The sequence below is a fragment of the Carcharodon carcharias genome, chromosome 1, assembly GCF_017639515.1.
Source record: "Carcharodon carcharias isolate sCarCar2 chromosome 1, sCarCar2.pri, whole genome shotgun sequence".
In the NCBI taxonomy this organism is placed as follows: Eukaryota; Metazoa; Chordata; class Chondrichthyes; order Lamniformes; family Lamnidae; genus Carcharodon; species Carcharodon carcharias.
Genome location: NC_054467.1, coordinates 195,346,532 through 195,368,295, shown reverse-complemented (window position 1 = coordinate 195,368,295; position 21,764 = coordinate 195,346,532). Strand labels below are relative to the sequence as shown.

The window sequence follows — 21,764 nt, the reverse complement described above, 5'->3', positions numbered from 1 at the left end:
ATGTCACAGTTGCTGGAGCTGCAAAGGCAAGCTCGGGAACATCAGGAATGGATGTCCACTGTGCTCCTTAGCTTGCAAGGCTCGTTGGAGAAGTCCAACAGCCTTTAGTCTGAGGTGATAGTGCCAACATGCCAATGCACTGAGGCCAACACTGATAGCATGCAGACCTTGGTCCAGAACATTGACCCTGCACTGCTGTGCAGGCTGAACTCTACCGCTGATGCCATAGTTGGCCTCCAACATTGTCAACATGAAATCTCACTCCAGCTTCTCCTTCTACTCAAGGACTCAGCCAGGGCCCTGCGGGCACCCATAGGGAGGAGGATCAGCAGGTGCACATCCTGGGACCATCCACCCAGATGACGCCAGGAGTGTCCAACCCATCCAAATCCCCTCTTGATGTGACCTCAGCATCTTCAGTTCCACAGGCCGAGGAGGGTGCCGCTGCAACACAGCAGGACCCCAAAAGCAGGCTACGGATCTCCAAGTCTCGGCCCTCCAGAGGACACCCGCCAAGGTCATCACAGAAAGAGTGTCACAGTCAGCAGGATCACCAAGACAGCATTAGGAAGATTAAGAAGATGTACTTGCACAGCCTAGGCATGGTTGTTAATCATATATATATATATATATATAAAAACAAAAAACTGCGGATGCTGGAAATCCAAAACAAAAACAGAATTACCTGGAAAAACTCAGCAGGTCTGGCAGCATTGGCGGAGAAGAAAAGAGTTGACATTTCGAGTCCTCATGACCCTTCAACAGAACTGAGTGACTATTAGGAGAGGGGTGAAATATAAGCTGGTTTAAGGTGGGGGGGGGGTGGTTTCACCCCTCTCCTAATATTCACTCAGTTCTGTTGAAGGGTCATGAGGACTAGAGACGTCAACTCTTTTCTTCTCCACCGATGCTGCCAGACTTGCTGAGTTGTTCCAGGTAATGGTTGTTAATCACTTGTACATAATGTTCACTTTGTTAACAATCTCCCAAAAATGCCTCCCTGCCTGTTGCTCCTTGTTGTGACAAGCAGTATTCAGGTCATTCAGATGTGAAACCTTGGTCCCTGCGCAAGATAAAGACAGGTGTCTCAGTCCAGGGCCTCTTGCTTTGTTCAACCTTCCCAGCACACTGACGGTGCACCTTCACAGTCACTGGACACACCAGTCATGCCTGCACCTCAAAGGGGCTTATCATTGCTGCCAGAATGTCCTGAGCCAGCGGAACAGAGTTCCATCATTCTCTATGTGTTTTCTTTTGTTTTTTCATGTAATGTGGGTGTCACTGGCAAGACCAGCATTTGTTGCTCATCCCTAATTGCCCTTGAACTGAGCAGCTTGCTAGGTCATTTCAGAGGCAGTTAAGAGTCAACCACATTGCTGTGGATCTGGAATCACATGTAGACCAGGCCAGGTAAGGACAGCAGATTTCCTTCCCTAAAGGGCATTAGTGAACAAGATGGGTTTTTACAACAGTTGATGATAATTTCATGGTCACCATTACTGAGAACTAGCTTTCAATTCTAGATTTATGAACTGAATTTAAATTCCACCAGCTGCCACGGTGGGATTTGAACCCATTTTCCCAGACCATTAGTCTGGGCCTCTGGATTACGAGCCCAGTGACATTACCATTACACCACCGTATCCCCCTGGGAAGGATGGGCACCTTTGAGGTGCAGCTGGACCCGCACCCCCTGCCCCCCTGCCAATCTCATCAGCATCTGTGTCCGGTGACAGTGTGGTCCTGAAGGGTTCAGATCACAAAGGATACCATAGGATCAGAAGTTGAAGTTCCTCTGCTGCATCTCCATGATATGACCCTGTTCGCAGAGCACAAGCAAGTTGCCATCAGTCAGACAGGAGATAGACATTCACATAAGTTATGTGAGGATCTATGGAGCATCCCCACTGCATGTCATCATCATCCTCCTGAAATGTAAGGACTATGGGCATTCACTGCATCTCGGTGACAGGAGCATTATCACAGAGGACATGTGTGCTGCCATCAGCCAGACTGGAGTCAAATGTTCAGAGATGCAAGGTGAGGATCTATGGTGTCTCCTCACTGCATGTTGTCATCATTCTCCACGAATCTAGCTATGAAGATCTCCTGAGTGTGCCCACCTCATTTGGCCAGTGTGATAGTGTCATTGCTGTCACCCTCCCCTTCGAGAACCTCCTCACCCTCATCCTGGTCAACGTCCTCCTCACTGGAAGAGATGGCCAGCTCCTCCATCTCCTCCTCAGCCAGCTCCTCCCTCCGTTGCAGCGCCAGGTTGTGAAGGGTGCAGTCGGCAACAACGATGTGTGACACCCTCTGTGGAATGTATCACAAGGCCCCACCAGACCAGTCCAGGCACCGGAACCTCATTTACAATATTTCAGTGGTTTGCTCCACCAAGGTGTGAGTTGCAGTACGAGCCTCGTTGTACCTTCTCTCTGCTGCAGTCTGAGGCCGCCGCACAGGTGTTATCAGCCAGGCCCTTGTCCCTGATGAGCCATCCTTGCAGCCTCTGTGGGCCCTCAAAGATGTCAGGGATCTGAGACCTACTGAGAAATCAGGAGTCATGGACACTCCCTGAAAACCATGCACAGACCTGCAGGATTCGTTTATGGTGGTCGCACACCAGTTGAACATTCAGCAAATGGGAGCCCTTGCGGTTGACGTTATTGACTGCTTATTGCCACGGAGATCTGAGCGCCACATGAGTGCAGTCGATGGCACCCTGCACCTGAGAGAAACCTGAGATCCTGGCAAATCCCAGCGCTTTTGCATCCTGGCTTTCCTGAACCTGGGTGAAATGCACAAAGTTGTGTGCCTTTGTGAATATGACATCCGTGACCTCATGAATACATTTGTGTATGGAAGCTTGTGATATCCCACAGAGATCTCCTGTGGAGCCCTGAAAGGACCCTGTAAAAATTGAGCGCCACGGCAATTTCACAGCCACAGGCAGTGGATGCCCTCCATGGCTCCTTGGTGCCAAGTCCTACAGCAGGTGGCAGGAGTGAACAATCAGTTCCCTGGATATGTGCAGTCATCAGCGACACGGGTTCTCGGTCATCTGCAGGAATGACAAGTGCCGTCGATAGATCCTGGGTCTAGCTAGGCGTAAACAAGTGACGGCTCGCTTTGGCTCTTCAGCGATGTGTGTGAGAGCCCCAGGCGCCTTTCTTCCTGAGGGTGCTCCCTCTGCCCAGCCAGGCGCCTCCGTCACTCTCTTCTCCATCATTTCCACTCTCTGTATGCCATGATGCATACAGCTAGTTCACCAAGCTCCATGCCCCTGATGTATTCCTCCTGCAGGATGAAAGAGAGAGATGCATAGGTTAGTTAGGGTATACTAAGAACCTCCTTTGTTTAAGTCTAAATGCCCTGAATGGTGACATCGCAGTGACTGCTGGCCTCCACTTGGATGGCCAGAGTTTAGTGCACTGCATGGCTGCCCGAAACCCCACCCACCTCCGCCCCACTCCACTTGACCAATTAGTGGCAGCCTTGCCAATTGGGCTGCATGCTGTGTTCTCAGCTCAGGCGCAGGCATTCTCCTAATCCACACTGCAAGCCTGCACTATTAGCCTGAACAATGGGGAAGGAGCTGTAAGCACTTCCACCAGTGACTGCTCCATGGTCAGCTTTAGCGAGGAGACTGTACAACGTGCCCAGTTTCCCCAGCTGGGAAAAGTGACGTGCCTGTGCCCTCGCCTGAATGCACAGCACCTCAACCTTGAAGTCCAACAGGCAACCCTTGCGAGTGCTGTGCAAAATTACTGTACATTCACCTCTGAGTTCCCCTCGAAATTCAGCTAGCCAGGTGCACACCTTATAAATGCTGTTGTGAAACACGGTGCCTGAGTGATCCAGCATGGGGGGATGATTCCGGCTAGCTGGTCTTATTATGATATGCAGATGTATTATAATGAAGTTCCCGATGTGTGGTGATGGGAGAAGCAGCTCGCTATTTTTCAGGTGGAGCGGGCGAGTGAAAACTGGTTTTGCGAAAACTCCGCCCTCTGTGTTTGCCTGTTCCAAAGAGAGTTTCCCTCTCCATCCAGATTCCGGTGGCAACCCTCCTAACGTCCAAATCTACAGCAGATATCAGTGAAATTTGGACAAAACTAAGTGAGCTTCTCACAGCCAAAATGATGCTTGACCTTCAAAACTGCTCTTGGCTTTCATTAGCTGTTCATTACCTCCCCTTTCTTAGCGAGTGAGTGTGAGGTGTTTCCTCTGCCCAGTAGCTCACCTACATTATCCAAATGAAGCTGATCATGGAAAGTTAGTAAGGTCAGTGTGTGTGATGTTGGGCAGGCAACATTTCTGGCATTGATTACATCCTATAAGAAAAAATAGTTTACAATATTCTAACTTGATCCAATGTGTAGCTGACCTATTTCCGACAACACCTTTCCTTCCATCATAATGCTTCCTTCCAAATGACAAACAGTTTTGCTGTAGCCTTGGTAACAAAGGGATTTTTAAAAATTAAATGTATATAAAGATAAGTTCAGTAATCCCATGTTTCCATTGGGAAGCATTGGCCAGAAATAGGAGAGGAATTCTGTAGTTTCAGTTTTCCAAGCCACATTCCCTTCAAATGTAATTCCCAGCTGAGAGTGAGGGATAGCTGAAATCTCCCTATAGGTTTTAATTTACCTATTTGCTAAAGGTTTAGAGGGTTTCATACCATGCACAGTCATTTATCAGCATGGGGAACAAATGTTTGCACACAGCACATAAAAATACTTAAAATACCAACCTCATATTCCCCAGTTTCTGTGTTGACCATATCCCAGAGACTAAAGTCGATGTCTCTGTCGCCATTTTCATCAATGCTCACTAATCCAGTAACACCTACAATAAAATAAAGAGACATAACAATTATGGAAAATAAAAACATATGAAATAAATACCACATATATTATACCATTTTGCAGTGGAATCTGATTCCTAATACTGAAAAAAATGTTTATTATTTTATTGCTGAAAAGAGAGGCATGTTGCTGAAACTTTTTATTCTGCATTCATCAGGACAAATGCAAGAATGCCAAATTTCAAATGAGATGAACACAGCAGCATAGGAGCAGGAGTAGGCCATTCAGCCTATCAAAACCACAACAATTTATACTAAAGAAGGGTGCTGGTTAGTTGGCAAGTCGACTCTGATTGACCGAGGTGTTGTCATGCAGAATACAACGGGAAACTATAGACTCCACAAGCTTCCAGGTAATTCCAAAAAATCGGTCCCTGCAAATGAATGTATGTCGCTTCTATTAAGAGTAAATGAGTCACATTAAGAGCTCAACTAACTATCTTAAATTGGTTGCTAATGTAGCTATTAGCTTACTCAGGATTGTTCAGCAAGTGCTGCCCCATTACAGAATCACATCTAACAATAGGTGTTTTATTTTGGGTTTTGCGAGTACAGGCTGGTTGATTAAATCAAACAGCATGTTCTTTCGATTATTCATAATAGGCAGAGTAGAGACTGTACGCAACCAGCTAGTTAGCTGGTTGGTATTACCACTAGGGCAACTTAGAGGGAAGAGGAGCCAGGAGACGAATCAAGAAGTAAGTTTTTAAGCTTTTCTTTAAATTTTCCTTTTAGGACCAGGAAGAGAAGGAGTTCTCCTCTTGGTCTCATAAGGAAGGTTTAGGTCTTCCCTTAACAAAGCTCCCCAAGTGCAAGACCATCCCAAAAACTTTTCCCTGAGTGCTGGGTCCTTTCTTTAGTTTAGTGCCCTGCTTGTAAAACCCAATGGCCAGAATTCTGGTTGATCTTCCTAGCTCCATAAAACTTCTTCCCAAAAATGTTGTTTTCCATGAAACCTAAATGCTATCTTGTCTCACTAGTGCCAGGGTGAAAGATATTACAGAATAGGCGGAAACACTTCAGGAAAAGAAGGAACAGCAGTCAAAAGACGTAGGCAATTTTAGAACAATGGTATAACTCAAAGTACATATGAGATTTTGCTGAAAGAATTTAAGGAACTAGGTGGTAGATTGAATAACAAGATCTCAAAAATGATGATCTTAGATTGGTGCCTATGACAGGCACTGAAGAGTTGAACAGACAATGATTAGTTAAGTCAACGTGTGACTGCAGGGTTCATGCAATAGGAGAGAAAGCTGCACACTTCTGGGGCATTGGAGTTAGTTCTGAATCTTTTGAAAGGGTAAATAGGGCAGTAGGAAAGGATTTCAACTAACATGATGGGAACTGGGGAAAGTGCAGGTTGAAGATTACAGCCAAGATTCCTAGCACCTTGGAATCAAAGAGGAAGGCTTAGTGGAAATAAACAATAATAAGATGTTATTAGCATGGCTTTATTTAGTGTGTAATACACCTTTAAGAATAATGCTTGTTAGGAAAGATCTCATGATCTGTAGTAACCAATAGGAGGGTAGTGTAGGCAACCTCAGCAGACAGTGTAGAGATGGAAAACAAAAACAGAATTACCTGGAAAAACTCAGCAGGTCTGGCAGCATCGGCGGAGAAGAAAAGAGTTGACGTTTCGAGTCCTCATGACCCTTCGACAGAACTTGAGGTCGAGTCCAAGAAAGAGTTATTTCAACTCTTTCTTGGACTCGAACTCAAGTTCTGTCGAAGGGTCATGAGGACTCGAAACGTCAACTCTTTTCTTCTCCGCCGATGCTGCCAGACCTGCTGAGTTTTTCCAGGTAATTCTGTTTTTGTTTTGGATTTCCAGCATCCGCAGTTTTTTTGTTTTTATCTCAGTGTAGAGATGGAATTGGAGTTGAAGGCACATGTGTATTGCTGCTGAATACATTGTAAATAAATTTAATCTTTCCACCAAAGAAATGTCAGCAGTTCAACTCTATTACTAATAGTACAATTTGGCCACCCTTACAACAAATTGGCGATGGGGATAAAACAGGATTGAACAGAAGAAATCAAGTTAGAAAGAAATCGGCACTGTACCTTCCCCAGTGATTGTAAGTAGCAAGCTCCGTTAGAGTTGAAGAAGTAATCCTCTCTTAAAATGCCACAATTCAGGAGAATTGATCCTTTTGAACCAGCCATGAATGATTGGTCTAAATACATAGAATGCCTCATGTTCTTTTTTCACATGAACGTGGTTACGGGGAAGAGGCAAGCGATCCTCTTGAGTACTTGTGGGAGCAGAACCTACTGTCTGATTCGAAGTTTGACAGCACCCAGTGTCCCAGGTTCGAAAAGTTTTGATGAATTGGACCTCGTGAAGGGTCATTTTCAACCTAAGCCCTCAGTCACGATACAGAGGTTTAGGTTTAATTCATGAAATAGAGCACTGGGTGAGACAATTGCATGCTACATGGTAAATTTGAAACAGCTAATGGAACATTCTGAGTTTGGTACGACTCTGAACAACATGCTCAGAGATCGTTTAGTGTGAGGTTTGGAAGAGTACACTATTCAGAAAAGATTATTGTCTGAAGTGATTCTGGATTTCAAGAAGGCGCTAGAGATAGCGCTGGCTATGGAAAGTGCAGTAAGAGATTCAAGAGCAATACAGGGTATGTAAAGTGGTGCCATCCTCCACATTGGGCAGAAAACCTCAAGCGAAAATGATGCAAAAAAGCGAAACGCTGCCAGGAAGTGGGAAACAGCCCCGCTAGCTGAAGAATAAAGAAAAGTAACTTAGCAGCAAAATCAAAGAATAATTTTAATAGAGGTGGAAACAATCAGTCTTTTAGCGATTGGCAGTTTAAAAAAATCGAATGTTACTATTGTCACAGAAATGGACATATAATGAGGCAGTGCAAGGAAAGACTCAAGCAGGCTTGTAAACAGAAGAAGAAGCCCAATGAAATCTACAATGTCGAAGAACCTGGAACAGCAAATTCAAACATTTACTCATTGTTTAATCTGAAAGTTCGAAAGACAGAACCAGTATTTGTTACAGTGAAAATAAATGGCAAACCTGTTAAAATGGAAGTGGACACAGCAGCTTCCACCACAGTAATTGGGGAACATACCTTCAGATATTTGAATAATGGTGAACATCAATCAAGTTGAGAACAAACAGCTGCCAAGCTAAAATCATGGGTGAAGTCATTCAAGTAAAAGGCAGAAGCAGAGTAACTTTCCATTATGGAAGCCAATCGATAAAGCTACCCATGATGGTGGTAGCAGGTGAAGGGCCAAGCCTCTTGGGACAAAATTAGTTAAAGGAGATTAAGTTAGAATGGTCTGAAATTTTCCAATTGAGAGCAAGTGGGCTACCAGAGCTACTTAGAAAGTACGCCACCATCTTTAAGGATGAACTGGGGAAAATCTAGAGCCTGCAGGCTAAGATTCATGTGAATTCGGAAGCAACCCCTCACTTCATGAGGGTGAGACCAGTGCCGTATGCCCTGTGAGAAAAAGTCAGCATTGAACTGACCAGGCTAGTGAAACTGATTGTTATAGTTCTCAGAATAGACAGCACCCATAGTTCCCGTCCTTAAATTTGACCAAAGCGTCCAAATTTGTGGGGACTACAAACTAGCGGTTAATAAAGTAGCCAAGCTGGATGGGCATCCCATTCCAAAAATTGAAGACCTGTATGCCAAGCTGGCAGGAGGGACATCATACATGAAGCTTGACATGAGTCATGCTTATCAACAGCTAGAATTGGATAATGCCTCCTGGGAATTTGTCACAACTAATGCCCACAAAGGGGTTGTACCCAACATACACAATTGCATTTCAGTGTCTCCTCAGCTTGTGCCAGCTTTCAGAGAACAATGGAAATCTTACTGCAGGGACTGCCCTAGGTTGTAGTCTATTTAGATGATGTACTGGTGATGGGGTCCACTGAAAAAGAGCATTTGGCAAACTTAGAAGAAGTCTTAAAACATTTCTGGCAAGCTGGAGTGCGTCTAAAAAGACATGTTCCAAGCGAGGGAGGTCACCTATTTGGGTCATCAGGTAGATTCACAGGGCCTCCACCCAATTGAGTAGAAAGTCAGAGCCATAAGAGAGGCCCCTGCGCCAAAGAACACCTCAGAGCTCAAATCAGTCCTGGGAATGATCAACTATTATGGATGGTTCTTGCCCAATTTGTCCACAGTGCTGGCCCCCCTGCATTTGCTACTCAAAAAGAGCCAATGTTGGTCTTGGAGGCACCCCAGAAAGAAACTTTCATAAAGGTGAAACAATTGTTACACTCATCCAATCTATTAGTGCATTATGATCAGACGAAAGAATTGGTGCTGACATGTGGAAGCAGTGCTATCTCATCGGATGCCAGCACAGAATAGCCAATAGGATACATATCAAGGACACTTACCACAGCAGAAAAGGGATACTCACAGATAGAAAAAGGAGGCTTGTCCATCATCTTTGGTGTCAAGAAATTTCACCAATGTGTCCATGGCCATCATTTAACAATCGTTTCAGATCACAAACCACTGCTAGGATTGTTTAGTGAGGAAAAAGTTATACCATCCATAGCCTCTGCAAGAATACAATGATGGGCCTTAATTCTGGCCGCATTCGAATACACCTTCATACATAGGCCTGGCCGTCAAATTGCAAATGCCAATACCCTTAGTCCACCTGAGGCGGCAGATAGAGCCTTGATTTAATGTCTCATCAAACGACAGCATCTCTGACAGTGCAGCACTTCTTAGGAATTCATTCATGAGATGTGGGTGTCACTGGCTGGGCCAGTATTTATTGTCTATCCCCTAATTGCCTTTACAAGAAAATGATGAGCACATCCCAGTTCCACAAGAACTTATTTTACTGTTAAATTTCTTAGATTCCTCACCGGTATGTGCTCGTCAGATCAGAGACTGGACAAGTCAGGACCCAGTCCTACCTCAAGTATGAGAACAGGTGCTACATGGTTGGTCACAGGAGCCTGTATCTGATGAAATGAAACTGTACTTCAACAGAAGGCATGAAATAACCAACCAGGATGGCATCCTATGTGGGGTGCATGAGTGATGGTTCCTCCAAAGAGAAGGGAGCCACTTTTAATTGAATTACACATCCAAAAGTATCCCGAATGAAGACCATAGCACACAGCTATCTATGGTGGCCTGGGATGGATGGCAAAATATGGTGCTGTGTTGCAACAGTTTATCAGCTTCAATGGTATCAAGCATGTAAAAATTGCACTGTACCATCCTTCCTCAAATGGACTGGCTGTAAGGGCGGTTCAAACGTTCAAGACAGGCAGAAAAAGCTAACTGGTGATTCCATGGCAACCAAAGTAGCACACTTTCTTTTTCATTACAGGACTACCCCCACACAGAAACATGTGTCACACCTGCGGAGTTATTGTTGAAACACCGTCTCAGGATGAGATTGAGCCTAATAATGCTGGATTTAGAGGGGAAGATGGAAAGGAGTCAGGGAAGCCAGAAAACGAGACATGACTGGCATGGTTGCGAGAGGAAATTTATCGTGAGAGAGTGGATTCAGGGAAGGACCAAAGTGGTTACTGGGTGAAATAAGTGCGGTTACTGGACCTCTATCTTACCAAGTGGAGGTGGAAGGCCGGATAATCCGTGAACGTATGGACCATTAAGGAGGAGAGAGACAAATCAGCAAGATTTGGTCCACCAGTGATCATGGCCAGGTCTGCATTTTGTGTTGAGGATACTCAACCCAGGACTGACATGTCTAATGTTCCTATAAGAGTTGAGGATACAGAACTACAAGGGCCTGCTGAAGCACCTGATGTTCAGGCAACTCCAGAAAAAGAGGTTCTTGACAAAGAATCTGAAGCTGTGGAGCTGTGACGTTCCACATGTACCAGGAAACCACCTGAAAGACTGAACTTATAAATTCCTTACCCAGTGTAAATATTTTGTTGTCTTGAAAAATATGTACTTGGAAATATAATACTTATAGCCGAGATAAAGGAGGAGAAATATAGAGATTATGGTTTTATTTAGTGTATTGTACCTTTAAGAATAATGCTTGTTAGGAAAGATCACATGATCTGTAGTAACCAATAGGAGAGTTGCACTGGATACCTCAGCAGACAGTGGAGAGTTGGAGTTGAAAGCACATGTGTAGTTGCTGCTGAGTATGTTGTAAATAAACTTACCATTTCCACCCAAGAAGTGTCTGCAGTTCAACTCTATTACTAATAGTACAGTTCGGCCACCCTTACAACAACAAGTAAAGACAAAGAAACTGCCTGAGGCAGTGACAAGGTGGACATCGAAAGGATGTTTCCTCTTGTCGGTGAGTCCAGAACTAGGGGGCACTGTTTTAAAATTAGGGGTCGCCTTTTTAGGACAGAGATGAGGAGAAATTTTTTCTCTCTGAGGGTTATGCAACTTTGGAATATTCTGCCTCAGAAGGTGGTGGAAGCAGGGTCATTGAATGTTTTTAAGGTAGAGGTAGATAGATTCTTGTTAGGTAAGGGAATCAAAGGCTATCGGGGTTAGATGGGAACGCGGAAATTGAAACACAAGAAGATCAGCCATGATCTTATTGAATGGCGGAGCAGGCTCAAGGGGCCGAATGGTCACCTCCTGTTCCTCTTTCATAAGTTCTTATGAAAGATAAAAAAAAATGACATGGGCTAAATCTCCCCGTCTCTAGATTGTTGGAGGCTGCATGTACAACTGAAGATATGCGTCGGGACCCTTTGGAGCTTTTATCCCAAGGACCTTTGTGGCAATAGCCTGGGAAGTTTAAACTTCCAATGCTCCACAGGTCCCTCCATGAATATCTCCAACTCTAAATTAGTGTCGGAGACTTTGGACAGCTCTGTGGTACTTCACAGTGCTCGTGTGTAACTCCACAAAGGATACCCCAATTACCCACCTCGACCTTCTGACTAGCCCCCCGAGTACCCGACTGCCCTCCCAACCCCACCTGACTATCCCCCTGATGACCCGACTATCTCCTGACTACACCCCATGACCCAACCCAACTATCCCCTGCACTGACGACCGCCCCAATCCCACCCAACTATCACCGCAACCCGACTAGCTCTGACCCAACCCAACCACCCCTGACCAGACTACCCCCGATATCACCCGAATACCTCCCCAGCCTGACTACTCCGACCCAACCCAACTACCCCCTGACCTGACCATCCCACTGATCCCACCCAACTATCCTCCCAACCTGACTACCCCCTTACCCAAGCCAACTATCCTTCCAACCCCACCCGGCTATCCCTGATGACCTGACAATCTCCCAACTGCACCTCAGGACCTAACCCAACTATCCCCAACCCAACCTGACTACTCCCCTGACCTGACTATCCCCTGACCCCATCTCACTGCCCCCCAAACTCGACTACCCCCTCTGATCCGACCACCCAACTACCCCCAAACCCAGCTACCTCCTGACCCGATCCAACTACCGGCCAATCTGACCCAACTACACTCCCGACCTGACCCGAGTACACCCCACTCACTCACTCACCCAACTCATCCACTCACCTACTCACCCACCCACCCACTTACCCCACTACCCAACTACCCACCTACCCACTTCACTCACCAACTCACTCAATCACTCACTCACTCACTCATTCTCTCATCCATTCACTCACATTCGAAGACTGGACCTTTAAAACAATTGCATGGCTGTTCAAAAAGTCGAGTTGTACTCTTTTTTTCCTAATCTATTTTGTTTCCAGGTCCTGTTGTGAGCCCTTTAATTTCTCTAACTGTAGTTTCAAGCCCCATTACACATTGTTTTTCTTTTTCCACTTTGTTTCTGTAACGTCCATTGTATGATGTTTTTCTTTGCCTATTCTCAAAGGTTTGCTTCCTCCACTGTTAGTTAAAATGTCTGTTCCTGCTGTCATTTTTAAGAGTTTGTTTCCTGTGGGTTTTTTTAAAGGTCTGTTCCCATGTCTTTTATTAACATGCCTGTTCCTCAATTGCTTTTTAAATGCCTCTTCCCTTTGGTCTTTTGTTTTTAAAAAGTCTCATTTCTTATAGGTTTTTTAAAAGTTCTGATTTCCTTTCATTCTTTCTTTTTTCATTTCCTCCCAATTACTCTTCTCTCTGTCCTTTTTATAATTTCCTCAACCCATGTTTGCAATGTATTTTTTTTCCCAAATCATATTCCTGGTATCGCACTTTGCACAGCCAACTCTTCCTTACTCCAACTCCCTGAATACTCATTACCTAATTATTACCTTCTAGTACTCACTCACTGCTCACTACCTCTTCTAATTATTCATTAGTCCTTTAGGCACTAACTTCCCCTCAAAAATTCTCAGTTTCATCTTTCATCATGTCCACCGTTACTCACTTTCGCAACTCAAGTAATTACTCAGAAAAGTCTCAAGTCTGTAAAAGCTAAAGAACTAGCTTCCACAAGCCACATCTTTTTACCTACCACAACTAATACCACAGCTGTTCCATGTAAAACAGCATATTCTTTCACTGTCTGCAAATAATACTGAGAGAAATATCTCTTACATACTCTGAAGGTAAAACTCAATTTGATCCAAATTTCACTAAAAATAGTTCAAAGCACTGTGCGCTCTGGTGCTAGTTCTGGTGAAAAAGTGCCCCCAATCCCATGAATACATCATCCATTCAGAGTCTCTTCACCTTCTTCCTGCTCAGTTGCCAGGATTGGAGCCTCCCAATGTATGGAGATAGTTCACAAATCAGCCATAATCTAACTGAAAGGCAGAACAGGCTTGAGTAGCTAATGACTTTTTCCTTTTCCTGTATTGCTATGTCTGAGACAGATCTGTCTCATTTGCCAACCCTTTCCCTGCCTAATACAACTCTGAATTCCCACTCAGTGCCTTGTGCTCTTCTTGTAATGCTGCTGGCATAAATTTTCCCCATACTCTTTCCCTATACTACCCCATAGTTGGCTCTTGTTCTTGACTCATGACTCATCTCTGACAACGTACAAATTTCACCACAATTCCCAAAGGCTACAGCACCCCCCTCAAAAATCCTGCCACTCCCTAAGAATACCAACTCAAATTTGGCCTTGGATCCTTGTGCTCTCCTCCCTCCTTGAAAATATTCAGTTTGAACAAATGTGAAATTATTGTGCTTCCCAAAAACACCACTTCGAATCAGGCCTTATGTCCCCTTGGTCTCCTCACCCACCCTTCTCCCAAAGTATTGTCCATATGGAGTTCAGACCTGTGCAGTGTTGAAAAGTTCCATCTGAATTCTCCCAGAGAATATGATCAAAACAAAGCCTAAAACAGTGAGCAACAGAAGAATCATTGAAACATAGAATTGTATAGCACAGAAGGAGACCATTCAGCCCATTATGTCTATTCTGGCTCTTTAAAAGAACAATCCAATTACTCCCACTCCCTCGCTCTTTCCTTATAGTTTTACAAATGTTTTCCTTTTCAAGTATTTATCTGATTCTCTTTTGGAAGATATCATTGAATCATAACCATTTCAGGCAGTACATTCCAGATCATAACAGGAGGCCACGTAAAAGGATTTCTCCTCTCCATCCCCCTTGTTCATTCACCAATTAGCTTAGATCTGGTTAATGACCCCCACCATCACCACATCCCCCCACCGCCCCAACTGAAAACAGTTCCTCACTATTTATTATATCAAAATACTTCACAATTTTTAACACCCCTATTAAATCTTCTAAGAAGTTGCTACAATAATAAGGACATAATAGAATAAACTAAAGATCCAATTCAAACAGTGAAAGGAAACTAAGGAACATTGCAGTGCAGATAAACAGCTACCAATGAATTAATAATTTAATGGAGCACAGAATCAATAAAATAATGAAGCAACTGGAAATAGTGAATTATAAAAAATTAATATGGTAGTCGGCAGCAACAAATTAACTTCAGAAATGGGTTGCAGTGACTTCATAAATTTATCGACCAGCTGAAACACCAACAAGAACACAAGAAATAGGAGCAAATCAATGAATGAATGGAACCACAAGCACCAACAATTTAATAAATACATAGACCAGCAGAAGCTGTCCACAAGACAGTTGTGAGACCAACCTTCTTATATCGTTCGTAAATTGGATAACATCAAGAGGAGAGGAACAATGACTGAATACTAATGAGATGTGAATACTGAAATGGAAGTTTGGAGTAACAAGAAAGTAAACAAAAACAAGAACCAGTATATCAGTGTGTCAGTGAAGTCAGTGGGAGCATTGAAGAAAATAGCTGAGAAGAGATTGAAATGGTATGGTCATCTGCTGCAGAAAGGGGAAATGTGGCGAGGTGAGTGATGGAGATGGAACTGCCAGGAGGAAGGAGAAGACGAAGGCCTAAGACCAGATGGAAGGATGTATTAGTGAGAGACTTAAACACAGTGGGATTGGAAGAGGATTGGGTGACTGAGAGAAGAAGATGGAAAAAGGTGATCAATCGGCATTGTGGCGACACCAGGCCTGTAGGAAAAAGGAACATGTCCTGGCATTGTGCCTGTTTTGAATTAGACAGAAGTATGGGGGGAGCAATAGTTCCATGGTGCATTTTACACGGCAATGCCTTGACTGATCAGTCAACTTGCCAACCAATCAGCACCCTTTTCTCATGCAGTATGAATTGTTGCTCTCATTGAAACCTGACATTCGTGCATCTGCCATGATGAGTGTAAGATGAAAAGCTTTAACAGCATGTCTCTTCCTTCACCAATAAAGTGATGAAAGTCTTCAATGGAAGTGGGAAAGTCTCCAGGTGCATTTGAGTGCATTATCCATGGATAAAGTGCTATTTTGCATTGCACATGACTGAAATCCAGATCTGAAATGGTGTGGAATCTGCCCATTGCTTTGACATTTAGCTCAGCCATCTGCTTGGCTGTTTTGAAGCTTTAACAGATGGCTGAACTTATGCTTTCTTTGAAATTCAACTTAGCCATCTGTCTGGCAGTTTAAAAGCTTTGACAGATAATTGAACTTCTGGCTGTCTTCAAAGTCTTCAATGGATTCAGCTCAGGAGGGTTTGTTGATATAGTTGTTCAATAGAATCTCATTATGAATGCTTGGATGACTTGCAAATCCATTAATGGATTCTGCTTACTAGGGGCTGTTGAAACAGTTGTCAAGGGGGATGTGAGCTCAGTTATTTTAACAGATCCATGAATTGTTAAGATTATGGGGAGAATTATCTCCCCGGCGGGTGCCACCAATTGGATGGGCATTTTACATGGGCAGGCTAATTAAGGCCTGCCCAGCGGATACGTGCCCAGACGCGCTGAGCACTCCCTGTGTGGCCAAACTGAAAATCTGAATGACGCGCGGTGACATAGGGACGCATGCTCGACATCACCCCGCGTAATTTTACATCTCGGCAAGTGGGGGCATGGCCTGCTTGCTGAACTAAAGATTCTATCCTATGTTCTTAAAATGGATATTCATATAATGTTTAGTTATTTTGACATCTAATGTTTTTAAATGGATATTCAAGTGATTTTTGTTTATATAAACAGATTTATGAGCTCCTCCCAATGTTTTTATAGGGTTTGTGAGTTGAGTTTGTAGTGGAAACTGGGTGAATAGATGGGGGTAAGAGGTGAGGGGTTATAGGGAGTATGGGGGCGGGGGGGTGCATGCAGCTTAGGGCTAGCTCACACTGATCTCGAGAACTGGGCTAATGTCCAGCAAATTAATTCATGCCTTTTAACCTGGCCACTTCAGCATTGGCCTGCTTCCATCACAGCCCCACTGACTCCAGCAACTCTCCAACTGCCCACCATAAGAAAACATCAGGTGATGGGATCAGGATGTCAGGAAATCTCCCAGCTCCTGATTCCTACTTTCAAGATGAAAATCTGGCCTATTGTGTCTGGTTACAGTTTATTTAGAAAGTTAAAAATATAAATGATTATATGGGCAGTTCCAAAGGTGAATATTGATCTAAAACAATTGCTAATAATTGTGACAAGTAGTAAAATTTGTGGACAGGAAGTGCATAGCATATGCAAGCATTAACATTCTATAGATCAATCTATGTTACATATCTGTAAGTGCTTTCCATCAAACATTTATCTATTAAAATAAGAGCATAAGAACATAAGTAATGGAAGCAGGCGTAGACCACATGGCCCATTGAGCCTGCTCCGCCATTCAATATGATGTTGGCTGATCTTAGGCTTCAACTCCATTTTCCTGCCTGCTCCCTGTATCACTTGATTCCCTGAGAGACCAAAAATCTGTCTATCCCAGTCAGAAATGTATTCAATGATGGAGCATCCACAACCCTCTGGGGTAGAGAATTTCAAAGATTCACAATCCTTTGAGTGAAGTAATTTATCCTCATCTCAGGTCTAGATGATCGGCTCATTATCCTGAGACTGTGCCCCTGTGTTTTATATTCCCTGACTGGCGGAAACAATCTCTCAGCATCCACCCTATCAAATCCCCTTCAGAATTTTGTAGGTTTCAACTTAGGTCTCTCATTCTTCTAAGCTCCAGAGAACATAATCCCAATTTACTCAGCCTCCTGTCATAGGATAACCCCCTCATCCCAGGAACCAATTTAGTCAACCTTCACCGTGCTGCCTTCAATGCAAGTATATCATTTCATAAACATGAGGAAGAATTTCCGGGTCAGTGGGCAGCCGTGATCAGTGGGCCTGGGAGTGGCCAGGGAACGGACCATCGACTGCGATCGGACCCAACTGCAATTTCATGCTAGCTGGCCAATTAATGGCCAGCCAGCATGAAATGCACACGAAGAGGCTCAGCGCTGCTGGGGTGGGGGTGGGAGGAGGGTGAGCACTGAAGTCAGCACGGGTGCAGGGGAATGCAGAAGAGAAGCTCCCTGAAGGCAGGGACCTGTCTCAGGGATCTGACGAATTTAAAATCAGTAAAAGCAGAATGTAAAATTGGGACAAGCTGTTCACGCGTCAGAATGAGACACCTCAGCATATGGATGATGGAAATTTTTTCCAAAACGTTTTCATTTAAAAAAAAAATAATCACGGAAATCTCATCTCGCACTTGGATGAGATTTCCTCAAAAATGCAAAGCCTGCCTGGTGGGTTAGCCCACCTGCCAATTGTAACATTGGATGGGCAGCGAAAAATCACCGTCAATTGCTACTTTAATGGCTTTATTAGGCCTCTTAGTTATCAGCAGGTGCGCTGCCAACTCTCGCACACTCCCACCGGCCAAACTATCGCACGTGTGCGTAATGACATCAGGGAGCTCATCCAAGCTCATTGTGCTCTATTTCACTCTCGAATGTGAAATAGCTCGCACCCGCACACCAAGCAGAAAATTCTACCCATGGAGACCAAAACTACACACAATACTTCAGATGCAGCTTGACCAAAACCCTGTACAACTGTAGCAAGGCTTGTTTACTCTTGCATTCCAATCCCCTGGCGACAAAGGCCGATATGCCATTTTCCTAATTGCTTGCTATATGCTAACTTTTTGCATTCCTTGTGCCAGCACACCCAAGTCCCTCTGAACCTCAATGCTTAAAAGTTTCTCACCTTTTAAAACATATTCTGCTTTTTCACTCTGACGTCCAAAGCATAAAGTCAGGTAGCACACTTCAAGACTAACATATTATTGATGTAAAACTTGCTTAAATAGAAAAAGAAGACTCGACTTTTCATGAAGTGTTTCTCTAACTCAAACCCTTAAATTTACAAATAGGTACGACTGTTCTCCGATTGACCTTAAGAGTTTACAAGGAAATTATCTGCATTTGCTTGTTTAGGCCACTACTCCATCAGGATATCTTGTGCAGTGACCACAAAGAACAAATCAACTTGCCAGCTAAAAATCATTATTGCATTTGAAACGCCAAACTCTGTGTGAGCAATGCCACAGAAGATCTGCCAGTATATATAACGTATATTATTACTTCCCACTAATATACTGCAATCCACTTCAGACTAAATTCTGGCACTGTTGCACTAACTACAACATAAATTATAATCAGGCTTTTACCCTCCCCAGATCCAGCAATCTCAGAGCAATAATATGGGTTTTTCATGAAATTAGGCTCCGACATTCTATCAAACAATTTGGCCGTTGTATGTGTTTATTGTAAGGGAGCCAACATCTATAAATAGACAGCACCAAAGTAATCAAGCAAAAATTTTAGAGTGTGGCAAAGTTCCCCTCCCCAAAAATTGTTGCAATATTTCAACCTTTCATTGGACCTCAGCACGTTTTGAAATTTATTTTGAGTTCCATCGTTTTATATAAAAACAGATCTTTAATCTCATAGCACTGGGCGTTCTTTATATCTTTCAAAAAGATATATAACATGCTTTCAAAATTCCTCTGCAAAAATTATTGCCTGCACAATTCTGATCACAATTTATTATAAAATAGAATGCAAGAACCTCCAGAGTCACAACACAATTTTCCTTTCTTTTAATGGATTAAAACAAATTGTCCAAAAAAATCCTCGAGAGTATGAAGCTAGCATTTGCATCAGAATCATGCCCAAAGTGTAATTCTTCTATCAACCCATTCATATTTTGCAAGATCAGGGGAAGGGACTTCTAAGATCGAGTCTTCGGTATATTAGGTGGCATCTGTCTGCTAACTGTGTCTGAGCTGTCAGCAGAAGTTCGCCACTCCACTCACCCCATAAAAAAGGGCTTCTTTAAAAAAATGCGCTTGATCTCCACAGGGCCACACTTCCACTTGGTCTAAATCTATTTAGCTTCAACACCAATTTCCAACATTGAGGTTATCATCAGAAGATTGTCTTCTGTTAAAAAAATTAAACATGAAGAATTTTAAAATGTTTAAAAACATGTCCCCTCATGTGCCCTCTGTCACATGAGCAGGGACATGTTATTAATGAAATGTAAAAATTTTTATTTAATTTTTAATAGCTGTTGGAAACCTCATCCCACCCATGGATGAGGTTTCCTAAAAAAATCCAAAAGCTGCTTGACCTTTTCGCCTGTCCACCAACCATAAGGTTGGATGGGCAGTAAAAAAGTTAACTCAGTTGATGCTTTAATGACCTTAATAGGTCTGTTAATTGTCGGCGGGTGCACTGCTGAATCCTGTGCGCGCCCGTTGACTGAAATATTGCATGAGTGCGCGATAATGACAAGACGCTCACCCAACGTCATTGAGTCTGCCTGACAAGTGAAAATTTCTGGCCTGATGGTTTACCAGCAAATTATATGCACTTGCTTGTTCAGGCCACTAGTCCAAGCAAGTAAATTAAGTCAAGTGTTACGTGGATTCAATGGGCCGAATGGCCTTCTTCTATGCCATAATGACTCGATAACTTTATGACATCAAGTCAATATCTCTGACAAGGTCACACACTCTGTGCACTGCACCTAAGTGTCAGCCGAAATCTATGTACTTAAGATACATTGAATGACTCAATTCTGCCTTCTGCCTCAGAGACAAGAGTTACCAACTGATGCAAGCTACCAATGCACCAAATATTATGCTAATCCTATGCCTGATATCTTTATCCTGCTTCCTGTATCAGGAATCTCACAGTATGTACTTCATAGGTTACATATTGTGTAATTATCCTCCTCATACGTCATGATGCACGTAAATAAATAAACAGGTAGATAGATATACATGGGGAAGAATTTTCCGCCTGTCAGGGGGGGAAGTGCAGGAGCGGGCAGGCATGCCTCCAATTGGCGCCCCCATTCAGGGGTGCGCCACCATTTTACATGGGCACGCCAATTAAGGCCTGGCCAACGTGACATCTGCCAGGAATTGCCATTTGCTCCCTGTGCGGGCGGGGGAGGGGGCGGGTGATTCCCTCAGTTGAGAGTGTGCTTTCATGCATGTGCACAAAAGAGCGCACTCATCTCTCTGAGGCTAAGTGCTGCCTCAGGGAGATTTGCGCCAAATTTAAAAATGGTCAAGGTGCATAGACAAAATTTCCCTGACATGTCCCCTCATGTGACACTGTCACCTGATTTGGGACATGTCCACCACTTTTGATCAAACATCTATTAAATTTTTAAAAACCCTCATGAAACCTCATCCCACCCGTGGATGAGGTTTCATGCTTTTTCTGAAGCCTGCCAGGGCTCCCAGCCTATCCGCCAACCTTAAGGTTTGACGGGCAGGTCCATTGATTATTTAAATATTTAAGTGGCCTCAATAGGCTGTTGACAGGTCGGCGGGTGCACGGTTGATTCAGCTGTGCCCCCGCCGACCTGAAAATTGAAATGACACGGAGTGATGTCAGGAGCTCTGCTCGATGTCATCCCGCGTCATTTTATGCGTCGGTGAGTGGGCCCCGCCCCCCGCTTGCCGACTTAAAGATCCTGGCCATGAAAGACCTGTATTTATGTAGCATCTTTCAGCACCACTGGATGTCCCTAAACAATCTACGGCCAGAGAGTGCAGTTACTATTGCAAGATAGGAAATGTATTAGCCAATTTGCACATAGCAAGTTCTCACAAAGAACAATGTTATAGTGACCAGGTAATACATATTTTTTGTATGAAGCCAATTAATGACCAGGTAATGTGTTTTTGTTTTGGGGAAACCATCCTTGTTTTCAAATCCCTCTTTGACCTCATGCCTCCCTATTTCCGTAATCTCCTCCAGCCTGAAAATCCTCCAAGATATCTGCACCCCTCTAATTCTGCCCTCTTGAGCAGCCCCAATTTTAGTTGCTCCACCTATGGTGACTGTTCCTTCAGCTGCGTAGATCCTAAACTACGGAATTCCCTCCCAACATGCCTCCTCCTCTCTCCCTTGCTTTCCACCTTTAAGCCTTTCCTTAAAACCTACATCTTTCACCAAGCCTTTGGTCATCTGACCTAATGGAGCAGATGCTATAATCTCCAGATTGCTGGATACCAGATGTATGACCGAAAATGCATGTCAGAACCATGCAGAAGAACT

General features: G+C 43.8%; 1 protein-coding gene across 3 annotated transcripts in view; it reads right to left on the bottom strand.

Moving 5' to 3' along the window:
- The window catches only part of LOC121276540 (atrial natriuretic peptide receptor 2), a 159,081-nt gene that overhangs the window by 97,592 nt on the left and 39,725 nt on the right, over positions 1-21,764 (bottom strand). For all 3 annotated transcript variants that reach the window (XM_041185099.1, XM_041185089.1, XM_041185079.1), the window contains exon 5: positions 4,760-4,854. In XM_041185099.1, coding sequence (XP_041041033.1) covers positions 4,760-4,854 — 95 coding nt within the window. The remainder of the gene's footprint in view (positions 1-4,759; positions 4,855-21,764) is intronic.